General features: G+C 35.3%; 1 protein-coding gene across 6 annotated transcripts in view; it reads right to left on the minus strand.

The window, feature by feature from the left end:
- The window catches only part of EXOC2 (exocyst complex component 2), a 244,959-nt gene that overhangs the window by 35,634 nt on the left and 188,110 nt on the right, over nucleotides 1-21,215 (minus strand). For all 6 annotated transcript variants that reach the window (XM_077143499.1, XM_077143501.1, XM_077143502.1 and 3 more), the window contains one exon: nucleotides 17,202-17,343. In XM_077143499.1, coding sequence (XP_076999614.1) covers nucleotides 17,202-17,343 — 142 coding nt within the window. The remainder of the gene's footprint in view (nucleotides 1-17,201; nucleotides 17,344-21,215) is intronic.

Genomic DNA, 21,215 nt, shown 5'->3' on the forward strand with positions numbered 1-21,215 from the left:
TCAGACTGGGAAAAAATCCAAGTAAGACATGGATCCAGGGATATTTAGGAAGTGGTATTTACCACACTGCTTACCAAACAGATATGCACGGGTTGAGGGAAAGGAAAGAGCTGGGGATGGTGACGTAAAGGCAGCAACACTGAGATAAAGAATACAAGAAAGAGACAGATTGGGAGGTTGAATGGAGACAGGTTTTGGGGTTTTTTTTTTTGTTTGTTTTTTAGAAGTGAGATTCTGCTGTGCTTGTGAAAACAGCCAAGTGTCAAGTAGGCAGATCTAAGGGTCTGGAGCCCAGGAGAGAAAGCTCCTGGGGACTCAGTCTGTCCATAACAGGAAGCCAGTAAAGAGTCGGAGAAAACAAGGAGAGTACCAAGTGCTGGAAGCTGAGGCAAAACCATTTCAAGGGTCAAATGTTGTAGAGAGATTAGTTTAGGGAAGACCTGAGATCCCCACTGGATTCAAGAATGAAAAATCACTGGGTCTTGGTGAGGGTAGTTTCAGTAGGGTGGGGCTGGGGGGCTGAAGTAAGGAGGCACTGTATGCAGGAATGGGTGAGGAAACAGAGGAAAGTATTACGGTCAGTTTTTTTTTTTTTGAGAGCATACTGTGTTTTTTATTTTAAATTTCCAACATTTAACTAAATACAAAGCTTCATAAATAGAACAGAAAATAATATATGCAATATATGTTTACCTGAGTACCTTTATATGTCAGAAATTAAGTCTATACTTTTAACCAGAGAAAACCTCTACAAAGGGCAAAGCACTTTCCATCCTGCTAAGAAACCTTTGGATTGGCTGAACAGATCATTCTGATGAACTCAAGGGCATTTTAGTTTTATATCCTCTGACACAGCATGAAGCTTGAAACACTTCTCATTTCATTAGTCTTTCAGAAACACAATTTGAAACAGTGCCAATTTAGGAGGATATAAGATTCCCACTTCCCTCTTGAGTTCCCAAGTTAGACTCTGTTTTATTTTATTTTATTTTTATTGTATTATATATATATATATATACACACACACACACACAAAGCAAAGGAAAAAGCAATAGTTTTCAAAGCACTCAACAAGTAGTTATAGGGCAGATCCCAGAGTTTGACAGATAGCTCTTTCAAGGAGGCTGTAAGGGTAAAGAGAAACAGAGACCCATGGCTGGAGGGGAGGGGAATTAGTATTTATCTTTTTTTTAAGAATTCAGTGACCGTCTATGTTGGGAGGAAAAGGGCTGTGAAGAAGATGTCATCCAAGGAAGTAAGAGAGGACAACTGATGGAATGAGGTCTCCAAGGAAGAAATGGGGATGGGATCTGGGACCAGGAGCAATTAGCCTGGCAGGCTGAGAGACACCTTGAGAAACACCGTTTCCACTGTGACAGGCGTACAGATGGTCATATCTATAGGTGGAAGTGAGAGGGTACAGGAAATGCTAGAGGTGCTGATCGCGGATTTTCACCATCCAAGAAAACCAAGAGTTGGTGGTGGTAGAGTGAAAAAATACATGGGAGTCAATTCTTAATTTTATAGTTTTTATAGCTTAACCTTCAACTGCTGGCTGGGGGATTATATTTGTAGTAGGAATTATTACTTAGATCCTGAAATAATTCTGCTTTGTGTACTAATGAGATACGACAAATTTTTTATTTGCTAAGATCAGTTCTATCTTTTACCTGAATAAGTAGAGCTAGCTATCTCTTGCTGGAAGATGTATAATTATTGCTTACATTAATACTAGGAAAGGGAAAAGCAAGTAATGGGAGGGGGTCCTCCCTTTTACTCTGCCCACTCATCCTGGAAATGGTGTCCCGATTTGAAATAACTAGGAAATATGTTTATTTTTACTTATTTTGGGTTTTTAGTAAGGGGAATGCCTCTCCCCACTCTTCTGGCTTCCATGAGGTGGATTTTCCCCTAACATTCCTGGCCTCTTGCCCATTCTGGACTCCTCTCCCACACAGGTGGAATTTCCTCATTGGGGGGCGGCAGTCATCAGTCTACTTTTTTATTAAAGTACTAAGGATGAGGGATTTGGTTTCTTTCTCCTTTCATCTCTGCCCAGACCAGTGTGAGGCAGTGAGCAGGATATTTACACTGCCATCTCAAGCTCTCCCCTTGGTAGCCTGTTTCAAAGTCTAGGCTGGGAGGCTGGGGAGCCCATCTGGCTCTTTACTTGTTTGGTCAAGGAAGCTCTGGCCTGACTGTTACTGTGTGGATATTTTGTAGATAGATTTTCATCTAGGCTGATTACATTTACAATCAGCAAAGGAGATTGCTCTCAGCAATAAGGGGAGTCACCTCATCCAATCAGTTGAAGGTCTTAAAGCAAGAACTGAGGATTTCAGAAATCAGAAGGATTTCTGCCTTTTCTTCAGCCAGTCAACTTTTTCTGGAGAATACAACTTCACCTACAGGAGAGTTTCTATCTTGCAGCCTGCCCTACAGAATGTGGACTTGCCAAACCCTCAGACATGTGAGCCAATTCTTATAATAAGTCTCTTTCATATAATCTTTTCTACAATAATATAAATTTCTTTTATATAAATATTTTATAGACAAAAATAAATAGATATATCTCTTATTGGCTCTTTTTCTCTGGAGAACCCTAATACAATCAGCTTTATTTTCTGCTGACTCTTTCTTGTCTTATTCTTCAATTGGTCTGAAACATGAACAGAGGGTTGCTAGTTTTCCACTGGTTTCCCATCCCCAAAGATTCAAATAGTGGTTTTCTTTTTCCTTCTGATTAGGTTGAAATAGTGAGGGGATGAGAGAGATTGATTCTTTTAGCTCTTCTCTAATATCAAACATCACAACTTTGGTTAATTTGTAAGGATGAACCAGAAAGCAATACTTCAACAGCCTGGTGTAGACCCAGTGCCAGCCCTGAAAATGCATTTTAGTAAACTCTCCCCAAATTTCAGAATTTAGGTGGTTGGAATTTAACAACTGATGAGACTAATGATCAAACTGGAGGTGATAACTTAATGATAAAAATGGGCAAATAGCCCAAGTGCCACCTTAAAGTTCCACTTGTACAGATCAGTAAAGGTAATTAACTCATTGAAATATAAAGACATAGTAAGAGCACAAAATACTACTAGGAGAAAAGTGTTGGAAAAACAATAACTAGCCAGGATACTCTTCACATGGCAGTGGAAATCTATATTCCTTAGGTAACTGCAAAGAAATGATTATTTAAAAGAAAATAATGGGCGATTTTACAGTCAATGAACTGCAAAGAAGTTGTTTTGAACAATTCCTTTTCCATGAAACTTACCAGATTTTAATTTTAAAGGGGAAAGAAAAACTTAAGTGCTCTAAGATGATATGATTTTTTAAAGTAAATGTATATACCCGGGTTTGGTTCCCGGTGCCTGCCTATGCAAAAAAAAAAAAAAAAAAAGTAAATGTATACAAAATAACAGATTAACAGATATTTTGGCATTTTTAACATTTTTGTTGCTATGATTTATTTTTCAAAGAAACATTCCATCCCCTCTCCCCTCACACACAAACAACCAATGAAAAACAGTAACAACAACAAACCTACAAAAAGAGAAGGAAGCAGCCCAGATACAGGCACTAATAAACAATTCTAAGAGTGTTCTCTCTAGCTAACATTTATTTTAAGGACATTCCAGGGATTGAGGAACATAGTAGTGCATCCTTGAGATCACCACCGTTTTAGATGATCAGAGTAGGACACACAAACAACACTGAAGGAGAATGTGGTTACTTACTAACTTACTGAAGAATCACAATTATTTCACCACATACAAAGTACTATCAGCTGTCTATGCTTTAAACTTGGAAATCAAGTACTGCAATCTTGGAAAACCTGGAGAGCATCCTGTATATAAGACTTGATAATATTTGCTGAATTTGAGAATAAAAAGCAAATGTTCTCTATCTGTACATGAGGCAAACATTTTATAGAATTTGAGTACAGAGATTAAGACTGGTTTCACTTTTTAATTCTGGTCTCTGTGTTACCCAAACATATATGTCCCTATCACCAAATTAATTTAGATTAAGTTTACCCAGGACAACGATTGTATAATCTTCTTTGGTCAGTGCACAAATTATAATTAGGCTCTTTAAAATATTACTGGTGATAACTCTGTCTTGCGTGATTGAATCACAGCTTTCTAAACTCCTTTAGAAAAATGTTATATTTAGAATGGGAAAATACCTCAATTTTCCACTGAAATTACACCCTCAATAAATTATTATTATTCAAAGATAATGTATGCTGGTAGTCTGTATGAGTGGGTACAAAATTGATAAAAAAAATAAGACATTATAGTAGAAGTTTGTCTAAATGTTTCCACCATAACTGAAAAAGATATTAAGGGGAAAGAACCCAAAGTTTAATTAAGTTAAGCAAAGAGGATAACTGCTGTAGAGATTTACTTTTTTATTGATAAAAAAGTAAAAAAAGCAATATATGCTCAGTGGAATGAAAACTTTCTGAGAATACCATTTCAGGCATGATTAGGACTCTTAAGAATCAGAGAAGAGCTGTCAGACTTAGTAATGACCGTAACTATGTAGAGGAGTCATCCTGTGAAAATACTAGCTTGGCTAGTGCCTCCTAATTAGTCAGTAGCGTAACCTAATATCCACCACAGCAGGCCTAACCAGGCTAATCAGGTCCTTTAACAGTCTCCAGAGAGCTATTCTAAAGTGGTAATTTGCATTTGCAGTATAATATCTCAGCAATATCACTAATATACATAATTAAGCAGTAATATCTACCAAAATCAGTGAATTGAAATAATTGATGCTTCCCATTTAATTTCTAAACATATATAGAAATATATCAATTCCTCCTCTTGAAAACAGCTTTATACAACTAATTTAAATTTTTACTTTTTTTTTTAATAGCAAAAAGCAATTAGGCACAGTGCTGAAAAATGTGAAAATGCTTGCCTAACAGTTCTCTCGAAATTCCCCATCTGGTAGATGTTCAACATCTACGTGCACATGGGCAGTCACAGAACATATATTTGTTACAAGGATGATGTTTTCTAGAAACTTCTATTTGACAGTAATTCTGTTCTTTAGAACTATACAGAACTTATTTTTACAATTTAAATATTTGAAGATAGCTATCAGTTCTGTCCCTAATCCTTTCTGCAGACTGTCTGTCTGTTCTGGCAATCACTTCTTACACAGCCTACTTTCAGGATGAGCTGGGATGATGCTAGGACACAGGTCCTAGACAATACCACATTTAGACCTTTAGGGTTTACCTTAGACCTTTAGGTTTCACATGTTAGCTCCTGTTAAGTTGTACTTCCTCCATCCTGTTGTTAAACTGTGTCAACTTCACATCTGATCTTGGTTTACATGTATGACGTTTTTAGTTTTTATGTTTCTAATGCATGCCTTTTTATTTTATTTTATTTTTTTTTATTGTATTTTGTTTATTTGTTTGTTTTTTACATGGGCTGGGGCCGGGAATCGAACCGAGGTCCTCCGGCATGGCAGGCAAGCACTTTGCCCGCTGAGCCACCGCGGCCCGCCCGACCTTTTTATTTTTTTGAATGTTTTTTCCCTAGCCATTCAATTTTTATTGTATGACTAAATTTAGTTAATTGAAACTCTAAATTTAATGTTTCCATTTTTTGAGGTAAAATTTACATAGAGCACAGAGTTTGAGCGTTCAATATGATGGGATCTGATAAGAGTATATATCAGTGTGCAACGACCACCCCAACCAGGACACAGAATATTCTCACCGTTCCTCAGAATTCCTTGTGCCCCCTTCCAGTCAATTCTCACCACGCTGTCACAGGCAATCACCATTCAAACTTAGCCTGTCCTTGAACTTCATGTAAATGAATTATACAGTAGGTATTCTTTTGTATTTGGCTTCTTTTGCTTAAATTAATGTTTTTGAGATTCTTCCCTATTACTAGGGTTTAATATTCCATTGTATAAATACACTGCAACTTGATACATTCTCCTTTCGATGAATGTTTAGGGTGCTTCCAGCTTGGGGCTATTATGAGTTAAAACTGCTACGATTATAACTGTTTAAGTCTATTTACACACATATTTTTCATTTCATTTGAGAAAATACTTAGAAGTGGAATTGGTAGGTTAAAGGATAGATTAATATTTAACTTCAGAAGAAACTGTTTCCAAAATGGTTGTACCATTCTATATATCCTCACCAGCAATGTATGACTTTTAGTTGCTTGACCTCTGCCAAAATGTGGTCGTCAGTGTATTTAATTTTAGCTATTCCAGTGGGTATGAAATAGCAACCCATTGCGGCTTTAATTTACATTTCCCAGATGACAAATGATGTTGAGTACCTTTCATTTGCTTATTGTCCATTTGTGTATTTTCTTTTGTGAAATGCCTGTTTATATGTTTATCTACTTGTTCTAGAACATCTGCTGAGACTTCCTTTTTCCATGGAAAAGTCTTGGTGCCTTTGTCAAAAATTAATTGACTATATATTTGTGGGTCTATCTTTTTTTAACGTTTTTTTGGTGTGTATGGGTCTATTTTTATATTTCCTATTCTGTTTTATTAGTCTATTTTGCTATACTTACACTAATCCAGACTATCTTTATTACTATAGTTTTAAATTAAGAAGTGTGAGTGCACAAACTTCATATTCTTCAATATTGTTTGGCTATTTGAAGTCTTCACTTAAAATCACCTTGCATTTTCTACAAAAATGCCTGTTGGGGTTGTAATTCGGAATGCACTGAATAAAAAGATCAACTTGGGAGAATGGATTTCTTGTAAATATAGAAATTTCTAAAACACAAATATGGTATATTACTTATCTTGTTTTTCTTTAATTTGACTCAGCAACTGATTTCTAATTTTCAGTGAAGGAGTTTTAAAATCCTTTGTTCAATTTATATGTTCTGATGCTACTGTAAATAGGATTTTTTAAAAGTTTGCTGGTATTTTTCCTATAAGTAAATTAATTAAAATTGAAATTCATATCCTGATTCTGTAGTCTGAGAACTTAATAAATTTACACATTAATTATAGTAGTTTTGTAGATTCCATAAATAATGCTGTTGTCTTGGAATGAGAACACTTTTACCTGTTTTGTTTTGTTTTTCAATCTTTATTTCTCTTTCTTTGCTTTATTACCTCCTGTACATTGTTGAAGTGGTGAGAGTAAATTCCTGTCTTCTTTCTGATTTTAGGGGAAAGCATTCTATATTTCATCATTATATGACGTTAGCTGTAGGATTTTTTCTGGTGCCTGTTTATCAGGTTGAGGATGCTTCCTTCTATTCTTAAATAGCTGAGGGTTTTTATCATGAGTGGATGTTGAATTCTGTTAAGTACTTTCTCTGTATCTATTGTGGTTTTTCTTTTTTTAGGCTATAGATTAAGTGAATTACATTAATCAATTTTCAAATATTACATTAATCTTCCATGCCTGAGATGTGTATTTTTCCTTAAATTTTTTTTTCTGGTACTAAAAGAATGCTGTATTTGATTTGCTGATATTCTGCTAAAAATGTTTCGCTCCTATGTTCATGAAGGATACTAGTCTGTAATTTTCTTTACTTGAAATGTCCTTGTCAGGTTTTGATTTGTGGTTACACAGGCTTCATAAAATGAGATTAGAAGTGTTTGCTTCTCCTTTATTTTCTGGTAAGTTTGTGTAAAATTGATATAATTACTTAAATGTTTGATAGATTTTACCAGTAAAACCATATGGACCTGGAAAGCTTTATGTACATGAATTCAATTTATTAAATATAGGGATATTTTTGCATTAAACAATAATTTGATTTTTCAAATATGAAAATAAAAAGAGAGAGAATTTTTTATCTTATATTTACTCTCATCTTTACCATTTCTGGTGCTTTTCATTCTTTCCCTTATGTCCATCTGTTATGGTACTGCTCTGAGGATTAAATTGTAGAATCCATGTGAAGCCCTCTGCACAAAGTACACAATGAATACTAACTGCGTTTATATACACAGTAATCTAGTATGTACTGTAACATACCTATATATGTATAAAACAACATATATAACAATATATATGGTAGCATTTATATGGCAACATATGCATACATAGTAACAGTATATAAATATGTATTCAGATAGTAAGATAGTATATGAACATGTATACAGCAATACATATCACATGGCAACAAATGTATACAATGTTTTATATATATATAATGTGTACCAGTGCACATACATACACATAGTAATATAATATTATACAGAGAAACATATATATATATAGTAACCATATATGGTAACATATGCATTACACAGTAATATATAAACACATAGTAATACAGTACATGTACATTTTCTCAGAGAGCAACATCAAGATTTGAGGTATGTAGCATTTCATTTTTTAAAAATCATTCCTATCTCCATTCTTCTAGTATACCTCTCATTCTCTAGAAATTCTAATCTGGGCTTGAAGTTTTGGATTATATGAACTTACTGGATGCAAGAGATGACTTAATTATGCAAATATCTCAAAGATTTCAAAGGGGGGAAAAGTAAGAGGGATAGATTCTGAAAAGTAGCGACCTTAAAATGAAATTGAAGTTCTCTTTGGTAGAATAAACACAAACTTAGGAAGAGCTACGCATTTGCCTTTTATGTCCATTATCAGATTTCCATTTTCTCTCTTCAACTTTTTTGAATATGTTGTCTAAACACTACTTTAATAAAAGACATCTAATAACTCTTGCTCACTACGTAAACTGGGCAGTACAGGGTCTGCTATCTGACAAACTATTCTTGATAAAGTAATCAATTATTTATACTATTATTTTAGATTGCCACTAGACTTCACGTTATGAATTACATACATGTCTTCCCTTCCTCTTATAATTCTGGTTACTATAATTACCATAAAAGCATCTTGAATTAAAAATCATTTAAGTATATTACCTATATAAAAGGTTAAGTTTCAATTCATTTATTAAATATCATTAAGCAATGTGTATAATTTTAAATTTACATGCCTTTGCATAGAAAAAAATTGTTAAAACCAATATCTAAGTGAAAACTTACAGAACTTCTATCTGTATTTATAAATGGAGATAAAGGATATTTTTAATTTAGCTACATTTTATCAATGCCAATATTCATAGCTCTTAAGTGATATGGCGTTTTTAATAATCGTGGATAATGGAACATTAAAATCTTAAGAACAGTCAGATAGATGACTCAGAACTAACCAGAATAATCTTTACTGATATACACACAAATAAAGAGGTGACAACAATTTAAATATTCAACTGTCATGTTAAAAACAGCTATGGCTTTAACGAATATCTTTTCTAGAATCATGAAATTAATCAACTGGATTTTTTTAAGCACTACATACAGTATCGGAAACCAAATTTATTGCCAACTACAGCAATAAGTAATCAGTCACCTATATGATTTGCAAAATTCAGTTTCTGACGATGAAACCTTAAAGATAATACCAAAGTTGTTAATTGAAATTATTTTGGAAAATTAACAAACTGTTTTGGCTGTTCACTTTATGTGAGTTTTCAAATTAAGTCAACTTTAAACAAACTAAAAAAATCACTATATGACTATCCAAGACTGAGGTTCAGTTAATAATCATGCAGTCAAAACCACACTAAGAAAAGAACTAAATGCAGTTCATAATAGTGAAACACACAATTTCTAATTGTTTTTGGAATCTGAGAAAGAGCAAATAAATTTCTGACATGTGCTTTTGAAAGATTTACCTAAATTAAATTGAGCTAGGTAATTAGTAAAAAGGCCATACTATGTAAAGGTCACCCAGTCAGGAGAATTTTAATTTTGCTCAATAAAAAATTATTCAGAGGTTAAAAACTATTATTAGTTAAGATCAATCTCATAATTATTCATGAGAATAATCTAATTCATATCAATGGCTTGTACTAGTTCAATTTCATGGCTGAATAAATAAAAAAGATAATTGAGAAAATACTTCAAGTACCTCAAAAAATATCACAAACTAAGGACTTGGAAATGTTCTTGTTACTCTTATGTAAGTGGATGCAATGGAACCCCCAAATTCTATTATCTTGGCAATTTCATTAACATAATCATTGCCCTCTAGATGGCTCACACTCAGGTGTTTTCCCAGGATCCACAATATCACAACAGCCAGCATTTACTGATGGCTGAGCTTGAGTTACTGTGACCTAACCATAGCCCTTACAGGAGCACAGGACCATGTCTGTTATCCACAGACACCCCTTGAGGGGGTGAGCAGATGAGAAAGAAGATCTATGGTCTGGCTCTAGGGGAACTCCCTTACTGTGCTGCTGGTATTCTGTATGCAACATGGAGAGCCTTACTGCTTAAGAGAAGTGGTGGGGCTAAGAGAGGTTTGGGAAGGAAAAGTCTTCCTCTGCATCAGCTACAAGTAAATTATGTTTCTTAGTAGCTTCAAATGAAGATAGATATGAATTACTGTTTGGGGAGACTGAAACTTAGTGACTGATTTTAATTCATTGTAGTATAATAAAAATTGCAGAAAACTTGGGGTGACATTCTTACAGAAACATCACAAGTAATTTAATAGGCTTGAACATATACCAAATAAATAAAAATGTTAGTATTAAAAATGTCCAATATATTTTAATGCTTGAGAAAAATATTAATTTTGGAGCAAAATTATACTATCAATGAGCGATATATTACTTTTTGTATGGTGATGCTGCACAGAACTTCAGATGTCTTGGCTAGATTTGATACTTACATTTTAATTCAAATGCAACTGATCAAAATTTAGTGAGTACACAAAGCTACCAGATGAAGATTCACAAAAAACAAGAAAATGAATGCTAAAATATTCATTTTAGTTTAATTCCACTCTACTGAAAAAATATGAATATACATTAAGTACTATTTATGAAAAAGTGACCAAGGAGAATTATGGACACTACTACATTGTATGATTTACTATCCTACTACAAAAAAAAATTGAGAAGAATCACAGCCAAACCATATGGCAAACCCTTGGAACAGAGCAACCTGGGAGTAAATTTGCCCAGTTAGAAAGACTGTCTATTAAAAAGCTACCAATATTAATTTACTCAATAAACATCAAACACTGAAAAACACAGGCCCTGTCCCTAAGAAGCCACAAGTTAAGCAGAAGAGAGAAGGACACAGACAAGACCACCTGCAGGACCTTGTACTATGTGAGGCAACGCACTCTTAGGGTTTACACCAAAAGGGTGAGCAACAAAAGAAAAACGGGGCACACTGGACTTTGTCAAAGTTAAAAAACCTCTGCGTTTCACAGGACATTATCATGAAAGTGAAAGACTACCTACAGAATGGGAGAAAATATTTAGAAACCACATATATGATAAGAGTTTAATATCCAGAACATACAAAGAAATCCTACAACTCAATACCAAAAAAGGACGAATAGCCCAATTTTAAAACAGGCAAAGGATTTGACTAGACATTTCTCCAAAGGAAATGTACAAATGGCCAATAAGCACATGAAAAGATGCTCCACATTATTAGCCATTAGGGAAATGTGAATCAAAATCACAATAATGAGACACCACCCCAACTTCCCTAGAATGGCCACTATTTAAAAATAACAACAACAAAATAGAAAATAAGTGTTGGAGAGGATGCAGAGAAAAAGGAACACTTATTCATGGCGGGAATGTAAAATGGTGCAGGGGCTACAGAAAACAATTTGGCAGTTGCTCAAAAAGTTAAACATAGAATTACCATATGATCTGGCAATCCCACTTCTAGTGTATACACCCAAAAACTGAAAGCAGAGACTCGAATTGATACGTCTGCACACTGATGTTCATAGCAGCATAATTCACAAGCATCGAAAGATGAAAGTGACCCAAATGCCATCAACCAATGAATGGATAAACATATGATATATACACACCGTGGAATATTATTCAGCCATAAAAAGGAATGAAGTTCTGATACATGCTAAAACATGGATGAACCTTAAACATATTATGTTGAGTGAAATAAGTCAGACACAAAAGGACAAAAATTATACTTTTTCATGTATATGAAATAATTAAAATATGCAAATTCAGTCAGAAATTAGACTATAGACTACCAGAGGCAGGAGTGAGGGTAGCTATTGGGGAGTCGTTAAACTGTACAGAGTTTTAGTTTGCAGTGATGGAAAAGTTTTGATTGTTGGTGGTACAGGTGGCACAACACTGTGAATGTAGTTAACACCACTGAGTTGTATACTTGAAAGTGTTTAAAATGGGAAATTTTATGATGCCCAAATTAAAAAAAACAAAACAAAAAACACACAAGCCCAAAGGCTTGTACAACATAAGGGGTTAAACTTAATTTAAACTGTGGACTGTAGTTAATAGTATAATTATAATAATATCATTTCATCAAATGTAATAATCTACACAGATGTGAGGTTTTAACTATAGGGAAAATTGTGAGTGTGTGGGTGGGGGTGGTACTAGGAACTCTGTACCTTCTGTCTGATTTTTCTGTAACCCTACAACTGCTCTAATAAAAATAAAAACGGATAATTCCTAAGTGCATAGAAGCCAGGAGGAATAGGATACTGCCTGGGGGCATAAGGGAGTGGGGGAAATACCTGCCCACACCAGAAGCTATGGCAGGCATGTCGGTGGGCTGGGGTGGGTGGGCTCACACCCAGGCAATACCTACTAGTAATAGGAGAGCAGGAGATGAGTGGGAAAGAATGGAGGCAAGAGAGAGCAGGCGTGGAGTTCTCTATGAATGAGAGCAATTCTAAATGATGGCTAGAGCAAAGACGTGCGGAGGTATTTTTTTTTCCTTGATTTGGGTTCTAGCTTGAGGGAGAGGCAGTCAACCCTGAAGTATTTTAAGCAGGGGAGTGACAGGGTCAGATTTATATTTCAGAAAGATCAGCTTTTTAAGAGGTGGCCTGAAGGCAGCAAGCCTGGAATGCAGATGGGGCATAGGACCTGTACCTCATCGTAGGAAAAGGAGGAAACGTGGCTTTTAGGCTGACATCTCCATGCCTTCCCACCTGCAATTACTTGGGCCACCGCTTTGAGAGCGAATACAGCAGCAGGGGCACCTGGTTTGGAGATAGGCAAGAAAGGTAAGATGCTGTGGTTATTTTCGCCAGGCTAAGTTTAAGAGATGCTTAAGTGGAGGTGTTTAAGAGGCAGTTGGTTATAAGGATCTGGAGCTCAGAATACAGAAATCTAGGTTGCAGATATTAATTCTGGAGTCTTGGTCAGTCTTAACAGGTATTAGTTGAAGTCATGAATGGAAGAAAATACTCAGAGAAAGTATAAGGAAAGAATACCAGGAGCAGGCTCCTGGCTAGACCAACAGTGAGAGGCTAGGCCGAGGAAAAGAAGCATATCCATGAAGGAATGAGGGCACAACATCAGTGGTGAGGGTGATACCACAGAAGCCAAGGAAAAGAGGGCTCTAGGAGTGTTTAACCAGGCCAACTGCTACCAAGTGCAAACATAGGGAATATGTGTATTAGACTTTCCAACTACAATGTCCTTGGTGGTTCTAGAGAATAGTTTCAGTGCAATGGACTTCAGGGGCATGAGAAGAAATTGGGGCATGAGAAGAAAGGATTAGTACAGGATGCACTCAGGGGTGACACAGACTAGTGTTTTAAAAAACTGAGTTGTAAAGAAAAGAGTGATGGGGAATTTTTAGAGAGAGTTGTGATTTGTAGTTAGAGTGACCGTAAAAACCAACTTAATACCATATGTCTCAGAGTAATTATTAGTAGGTTCCTTTTCATTCTCAAAAGTGTCCCAGTATGGATAACAGATTATTTGGCTATCTTATAACAGTTGAAATTTAGAGGACCTTAACAGAATTATAAATGATAATTATATGCAAGGCATTGCCAGATACCATAGGGACCCAAATAATGAAATTATGTGTTGGCAAACCTGAACTCTAGCATGTATATGTATTGATATGGGGATTCCTGACCTGTCATATAACAATAACTCCTTTATTCGTGAATATGTGGAATTGCGGAAAACTTTCCAGAAAAGTTTTGTACAGTGAGGCTTCAGTCTTTTGTTTCCTATGAGATAATTTATATAAGTTATAAAAAAGGGGAGGGAATAAAAGTATAAACCATGCTTATTCTATGTCACGAGAGTTGTCTGCATGCTTGTTTCTTTAGCACATCTCTCGGTGCCCCAACTGAGAAAAGAACAAGGATTATAGATGTTGCCATGGTCAGCCCTGGCTATGCGATGGCACAGGTCCCCAAAGGGAGTGCAGCAGTCATCATGGTGGTCCGTAGGCTTTAGGCTCTTTCTGTGTGGCTCTACTACAACTAGGGAGAAAGGGCAGGGCAGGGCAGGGCTGACATCCAGACCTGCCAAGACCTAATGGCAAATCCAAAAGAGATCTGGGAAACAGTCGGCAGCAGAGCCCTAAGAATCCAGCACGGGCAACACAAGAGTATTACTTACTGTTGCCTTAAACAGAAAATGAAGGGATTTAGTTGAAAAACCTTTCTTATGTCCACTTTGTGAAATTCTGAACCTTTCAGTCATTTCTCTATAAAAATAGTCTGTAATTAATCCGTAGTCTGGGAATGTGAAAGCAATCTCCCCAAATCTTTGGTTAAAAATTCCCCCAAAATAGGAATTAAAAAAAATACAAAAAGGGTGGGCCGCGGTGGCTCAGCGGGCAAAGTGCTTGCCTGCTATGCCGGAGGACCTCGGTTCGATTCCCGGCCCCAGCCCATGTAACAAAAAAACGGAGAAACAAAATACAATAAAAAAAACAAGAAAGTGTTTAAAAGATGTTTCCCTTTCTTCCTTCCTTCCTTCCTTCTATCCTTCCTTCCTTCTCTCTGTCTTTCCTTAAAAAAAAAAAAAAAAAAAAAAAAAAATACAAAAAAACTATATATCATGCACCAAAGAGCTATGAGAAGTGGAAAACTGTGACAGGGTCCCCAGAACAAGCAGCAATGTTTTTGGGGTAAAGGAGGGAAATTTATTGGAATAAGCCCCAGAGCTGGGCCTTAAAAGACACTCAGGAGAGTGAGAGGGTTTAGGGAAAATGGGGAAGTGGAGTCTGGGGTGACGATGGGCACCAGCAGAAGCAGAAGTGGGAGTCACAAGGGGATACTCAGATATTGAACAGGTACTGATTGCCGGGCACTATATATTGAGCAACAGACCAGACACCAGCGGTGCAGAAGGGACAGGGCAGTCTTCCTGCTTCTTTGTGTTTTTGCATTTCTTGCCTGTATAGAATGCAGATGGTTATATGTTTTATTTTTCACTTCTCTTCTGAATATTCCTATGTCTCTGCAGGAACACAGGGACCCCAGACCCTGCTGGGGATGTAATATAATAAATGGTATATACACCATATACCTTTCTAGAATCCAAAAATATCTAAGTTCCAAAACTCACCGGGTCGAAGAATTTTAAAAAGAGACTGTAGATCAAAAGTTCCAGAGACTGCTGATGGATGAACTTGAGAATGATAATTCATTGTGAAAAGCTGTGTGTGTTCATGTAAAGTTATGAACTCTGCTTACCATGGAAGGTTGACTGTAGGTCAAGGGCCACGGGATAGTTAACTAATCCCCTGACAGTAACCTCGTTGATACAGCTCTAATGAGCTCAACCAGTATAAAAGGCCTGTGCTGAGTCTCTGAAAACTAGGAAGAAAATACATAGCATTCTTCCTTGTACCCATCATTTTACAAATAAAATATATGTAATCTTAGGTTAAAATGAAGACTCCTGCATATTTTCTACTTGCCATGTCGTGACTTCACAATGGATGGCTTCTGCAGAGGTGTCTGAGACCTGAATGACACAAGGCTCTGTTAAGAGAACTATCTAAACACAGGGAAGAAAGCAGAAGTGAGGAGGCCCCCAGGTGGGAAGGAGTCTGCACATCTGGGCAAAAGAGGCAACCAGCATGGCTGGAGAGAGTGGTAACAGAAGACACGAGCTATGGGTAGGGGATGCTCAGGTCCACTGTGGTGGGCTCAAGTAAGAAGGTCAGATTCTATTTTAAGTATGACAGGAAGCTACTGCAGGGATTTAAGCAAGATAAAAGAATCTGATTTAGGTTTTAAAACAATATATTTAGGATATGAATAGCAATTCAATTTGGGCATAGGAAAGTATGTATATAGAAAACTAATGGAGTTTAAGGGAAAATGAGTTACAGCAAGCTGGAGGCAAAAGGCCTCATATGATTTTAAAGACTGAGATTTCCGAAAACTAAATACATAAAATATTAATTTAATGATTTTGTTTTTATTTGACTTTTTTGCATTACTGTATTTCTCATTTAATGTGAGCACTATACAATCAAAACCAAAGCAATTAGTTAAAAGAATGAAGGTTAAGCCCAATCTGTGCACAATTCACTAGTACTGCTAACACACATACATCCCACAAGAAACTGAGTCTAATTTGAGTACTCTGCTAGACTTTTAGGAAGATTATTACCATACAAGACAACCTCTATATAAAATTTCTATATAAAAAGGTTAAAGGTAGTTTGGTTTTATGTGCACCACACTATTTCATATGAAGAAATAACTTTTTGATCAATCATAAAGTATTTGATTCAGCAAACAGTGGTTATTTTAACAATATATACTATGAAGTGATAAGAGACTTTCAGTTGAAATCACAAAGATAAAACTGGAATTATGTCAATCACCCTCCTGTGGTTTAATTTTCCTTGCAAAATTACTATAATAATCTTACTCCCACACATTTTTCTTCTATCCTTCACCTTTTCAGCATAAATAATTAGGCCTTACATAGAAGTGACCAGATTTCTTAAACTTTTTAATAGTAGTCACAAGACCATTGCATGAAATTGTCACTCACAGTCAATCCATTATATCTATGCAACAAAAGATTATTATAGGAAGCAGGTATGTATTACTAAAATGATCTATTAAATATAGGATATAATTAAATACTCTCTGGAATTTAAAAATAACTTTCAAGCCATTAAGTATTAATAATAAAAAGTATAATCAACTCCAAACTATTTAAAAAATGGTTTTAAGCTAATAAAAAGTTAAAATCAAACTAATCTCCTTACATTTTAAATAGAAAATCTGAATTAAAAAAAGTGTTTTAAGCACATATTAGGTGATAAAATCACATCCATATCTATTACTCTAGTTGCAGGAGATTAATTTTAGAGAACTCTAGAAACTTAAAGTTATTTACCTGTAGGAGGCAGGCAATCTTTCCAATCAAAATAGCCTGCATAAATTCCAGGTTCTAAGGAGCCAACGATGGGATCTGCTTTCAACTCAATGTAATTTTCAAAGAGCCTTTGGTCCAATTCTTTCAATGATGCCATGCTAATCTATAATACATAATGAGGAAGAATATATATGAGTTGTCTATTTGATGGTAAAGAAAAAAGGAAAATAATAGTAGATACTTCAGTGTATTGTAAAAGCACTTATCAATTTTCCTATAAAAACCATGTTTTAAATTTTATCTATTTTAAGTAATAAAGACAGCTCTACTACAGTTATTTTATAGAATATTTAAAAAAAATCCCTATATGTGAACTAAGATCATATTTAAGAACATTTTTACTAAACTTTCATTCTGTAAACAGGGCAAAAAGGCATCATATATACTAAACTGAGATAACCAGGGAACCACAGTAGAAAAGGAGCTTTCTGAAACAAACAATGCTTCTTCATACTAATTCTTTCATGGAAAGTATCATGAATAGGCAATAAGCCTGTTCAAAGACAACAGCATCTCTCATCTCTCTTCCTCCAGTTGAAGCTCTGCCTGTCTGCTGCCTGGAGTGGACTGAGTGAGTGACAGGGACGAGAGAGCAGACTCCTGGGGAGAAGAGGACAGAGTGGCAGGTCCTGGACAATCTCAGACCCCACAACCTGCAGAGCCCTGGTGAGCTGGAGACAAAAGGGGTTAGGAGGAGACACCCGGTTTCAATGGCACCCAAGAGGTCAGGAAGCCGCAGAATGGGTGGGTATGAGAAGTTGGGGGGCCCAGATGCTTCTGCAGGATCTTGTCTGCTTCTACTCGACTGGCCCCAGGACGAGCTTCTCTCCAATATCAAACCTGAGCACCAACAAACTGACAAGGAAAAACACTCCAAGGGAGCCTAGCAGCTATTACAGAAATATCAATTAGCTCTGGATGACAGTGGCTACAAACAGGAAAAAAACTGAAACCCTTAAGGAGAGATTAAAAGGCCACACAAAGTAAGACATTATGGAGATGAAAACAAATGATTTCCAAAGCAAACAACCTAGTAGATTAGTTGAAGGAGTTACTGGTTTTACTACTGAGATCAAAATTATGTACAGTAAGTACTTCAAAGCACAGAGTAAAAATATAAAGAGATGGAAATCATGAAGGAAGACACTTGAAAGTCAGACCCAGAAGCTTTACTATGCAAAAATTAAGAAATTCAAGCAGAGAAATATGAGTAGTTACAGAAGAGGTAAAAAGTTAAACTGGCAACAACATAAAATCTAACTGGATCCAAACAAACACATGAATCTGTAATCTGAATGGGCTTAGAGTCCCAGGCTGAACTGGAATGTAAGAAACTTCATGTATCCAGGCATAAACTCTTAAAGTTCCATCTAAATTTAAACAAAACAAAACAAAACAAAAGTAGATAACATCTTTCAAGCTTCCAGGTCAAAAGAATAATTTACTTACAAAGGAAAAAAATCTGACATCAGATTTCTAAGCTGCAGCACTGGAAACTGAAATAGCTGGATTAATAGTACAGGACACTGAAATAAAATGAATGCGTCCCAAGAATCCTTTATTTAGCCAAGATGTCATCCACCTAACAGGGTCCAAGAAACATAGTTTTAGATACGCAAAGATTCAGTGAGCAAATCACCATATATTTCAGAATGGCCATTAACCTAAGAACAAACAAATTAGATTGACAAGTGTGAATAACTGAGGAAAACAGTGTGGGGGACAATAAACTCTGAGTTCCCTCCTTCCCTTTCTCTAATACTTATAAATATAAACGTAAACAGATGTTTAGAGACACTCTGAAAATGTGAAATACAAATGCTAAGAATTCTTGAAAGAGAAGAGTTATTCAAAAGGGAGTATAGAGAAATTTGTGTAATATAGTTGAAGCAGTGGGTAGAAAACTTCAGCTATAAGTGCATATATTAGAAAAAGGAAAAAGGCTTAAAATCAGTGCTTCAATTTTTTTTCTTAACAGCTTTACTGAGGAATAATTTATATACCATAAGATTCCCTCATCTTAAGGGTAGAGTTTTTGAGCTTTAAAAACTTGTGCAATCATTAGCACAACCCACTGTTAGAACATTTCTGCCACACCACCCCCAAAAATCCCTTTATGCCCATATGGAATCAATTCCAGATCCCACTGTCAGTTCCAGGCAAATCAGCTTTCTATTGCTAAGGTTTCGCCTTTTCTAGAAATTTCATATAAATAGAACTGCATAATATATAGTCTTTCAATGTCTCGATTCTTTCATTAAAAGCTTTAATATTGTACCTTAGGTAGCTAGCAAAAGAGAACATTAAGCTCAAAGAAAGCAAAAGAAAAAAGCAAGGATAAGGGCAAAAATCAATGTAATTTTTAAAAAGAGGAATATTAAAGAAAATCACCAATACCAAAAGTAGATTATTTGAAGATACTGATAAAACCCTAGGCAAGACTGATCAAGAAAATAAAATAAAAAACATAAATTGCTAATAACAGAAATGAAAAAAGGAGCACTATTACAGATTCCAGAGATATTAAAAGGATTTTAAAGGGTTAATAGCTTTTGCAAATAAATCTGACAACAGAGAGAAAAACTGATAAATCCCGGAGTTGGGGGAGGTGACATTAAAAAATTGGTATTAGTTGTCCAACATTTAGTAAACAAATCGAGACCATTATTAAAAAAGGCTTTCACAAAGTAAAAACTTCAGGCTCAGATTTTCCCTGGTTTATTAATTTGTGGAATTAATAAACAACTACTACCAAACATATAAGGAAGAAATAGTATAATATATAGTGTTTTACTCTTAGAATAGAGGCTATCAGAGCACTTACCATTTTAATAAGCATAACTCTGATATTAAAAAATGACAAGAATATTGTAAGAAGATAAAATTACAGACCAATAGTCTACATAAAAGCACATAAAAAATCTAACAAACTACTGACAAATTGGCACTTGAAGTAAATAATAAAAAATATATCATGAAGAAGTGGGATTTATCCTAGGAGTGTAAGGTTATTTTAACATACACTAATTGATCAATGCAATTTGCCACATTAATAGAATAAAGGAAGGAAAAACTATAGTAGCTAAAGGAAAATCACTTAATAAAATTCAATGTACTTTCACAATAAAAATTCTTGGTAAATTAAGAACAGAAAGAAAATAAATCTTAGAAAGGGCACCTGCAAAAAAATTTGACAAGAATATAGCATACTAGAATGCTTTCTTGAGAAGATCAGGCGCAAGGCAAAAAGATGTCCACTCTCATCACTTACATTCAAGATTGTACTGGAGGTTCTAGTAAATTCAAAAAATAATTATATCAGAGGGGTGCAAGGCAGTTCAGTGGTAGAATTCTCACTTGCCATGTGGGAGACCTGGGTCCGATTCCCGGTCCATGCAGCTCCTCCACCCCCCCAAAAATGATAATTACGTCAGAAAATTAGTAAAACTGTCTTTCTTCACAGGTGATGATATTGTGTACGTAGAAAATCCAAGCAAACAGACAAATTAGTGGAATAAATTTATCAATCCAGCATACAAAATTAATAAACAAAGATCAATTATATTTCTATAATTAGACAATTAAAATTATAAAAACTATTAGTATAAAATACAGAGAAATAAATTAAACAAGAGATGTATCAAATCTTTACTGAAAAGTACAAAACACTGCTGAAAGAAATTTAAAATGACCTATGCAAACAGGAAGAATCAACATTAAAATGTAATTTCTCCCCAAATTACTCCCCCCATATTCAATGGCATCCTAAAAGGACTTTCCCTCCTGCAGCATTAACAAGCTAATTCTAAAATTTATACAGAAACAGAAGGGATCTAGAATAGCCAAAACAATTTGTAAAGAAAAACAAAGTTGTGGAACTGACATTACAGATTTCAAGACTTACTGTAAAGCTATAATGATTAACATAATGTAATATTGGCATAGAGTAAACAAACAGCTCAAAGAAACAGGATA

This window comes from Tamandua tetradactyla, chromosome 25 (genome assembly GCF_023851605.1).
Source record: "Tamandua tetradactyla isolate mTamTet1 chromosome 25, mTamTet1.pri, whole genome shotgun sequence".
Lineage (NCBI taxonomy): Eukaryota > Metazoa > Chordata > Mammalia > Pilosa > Myrmecophagidae > Tamandua > Tamandua tetradactyla.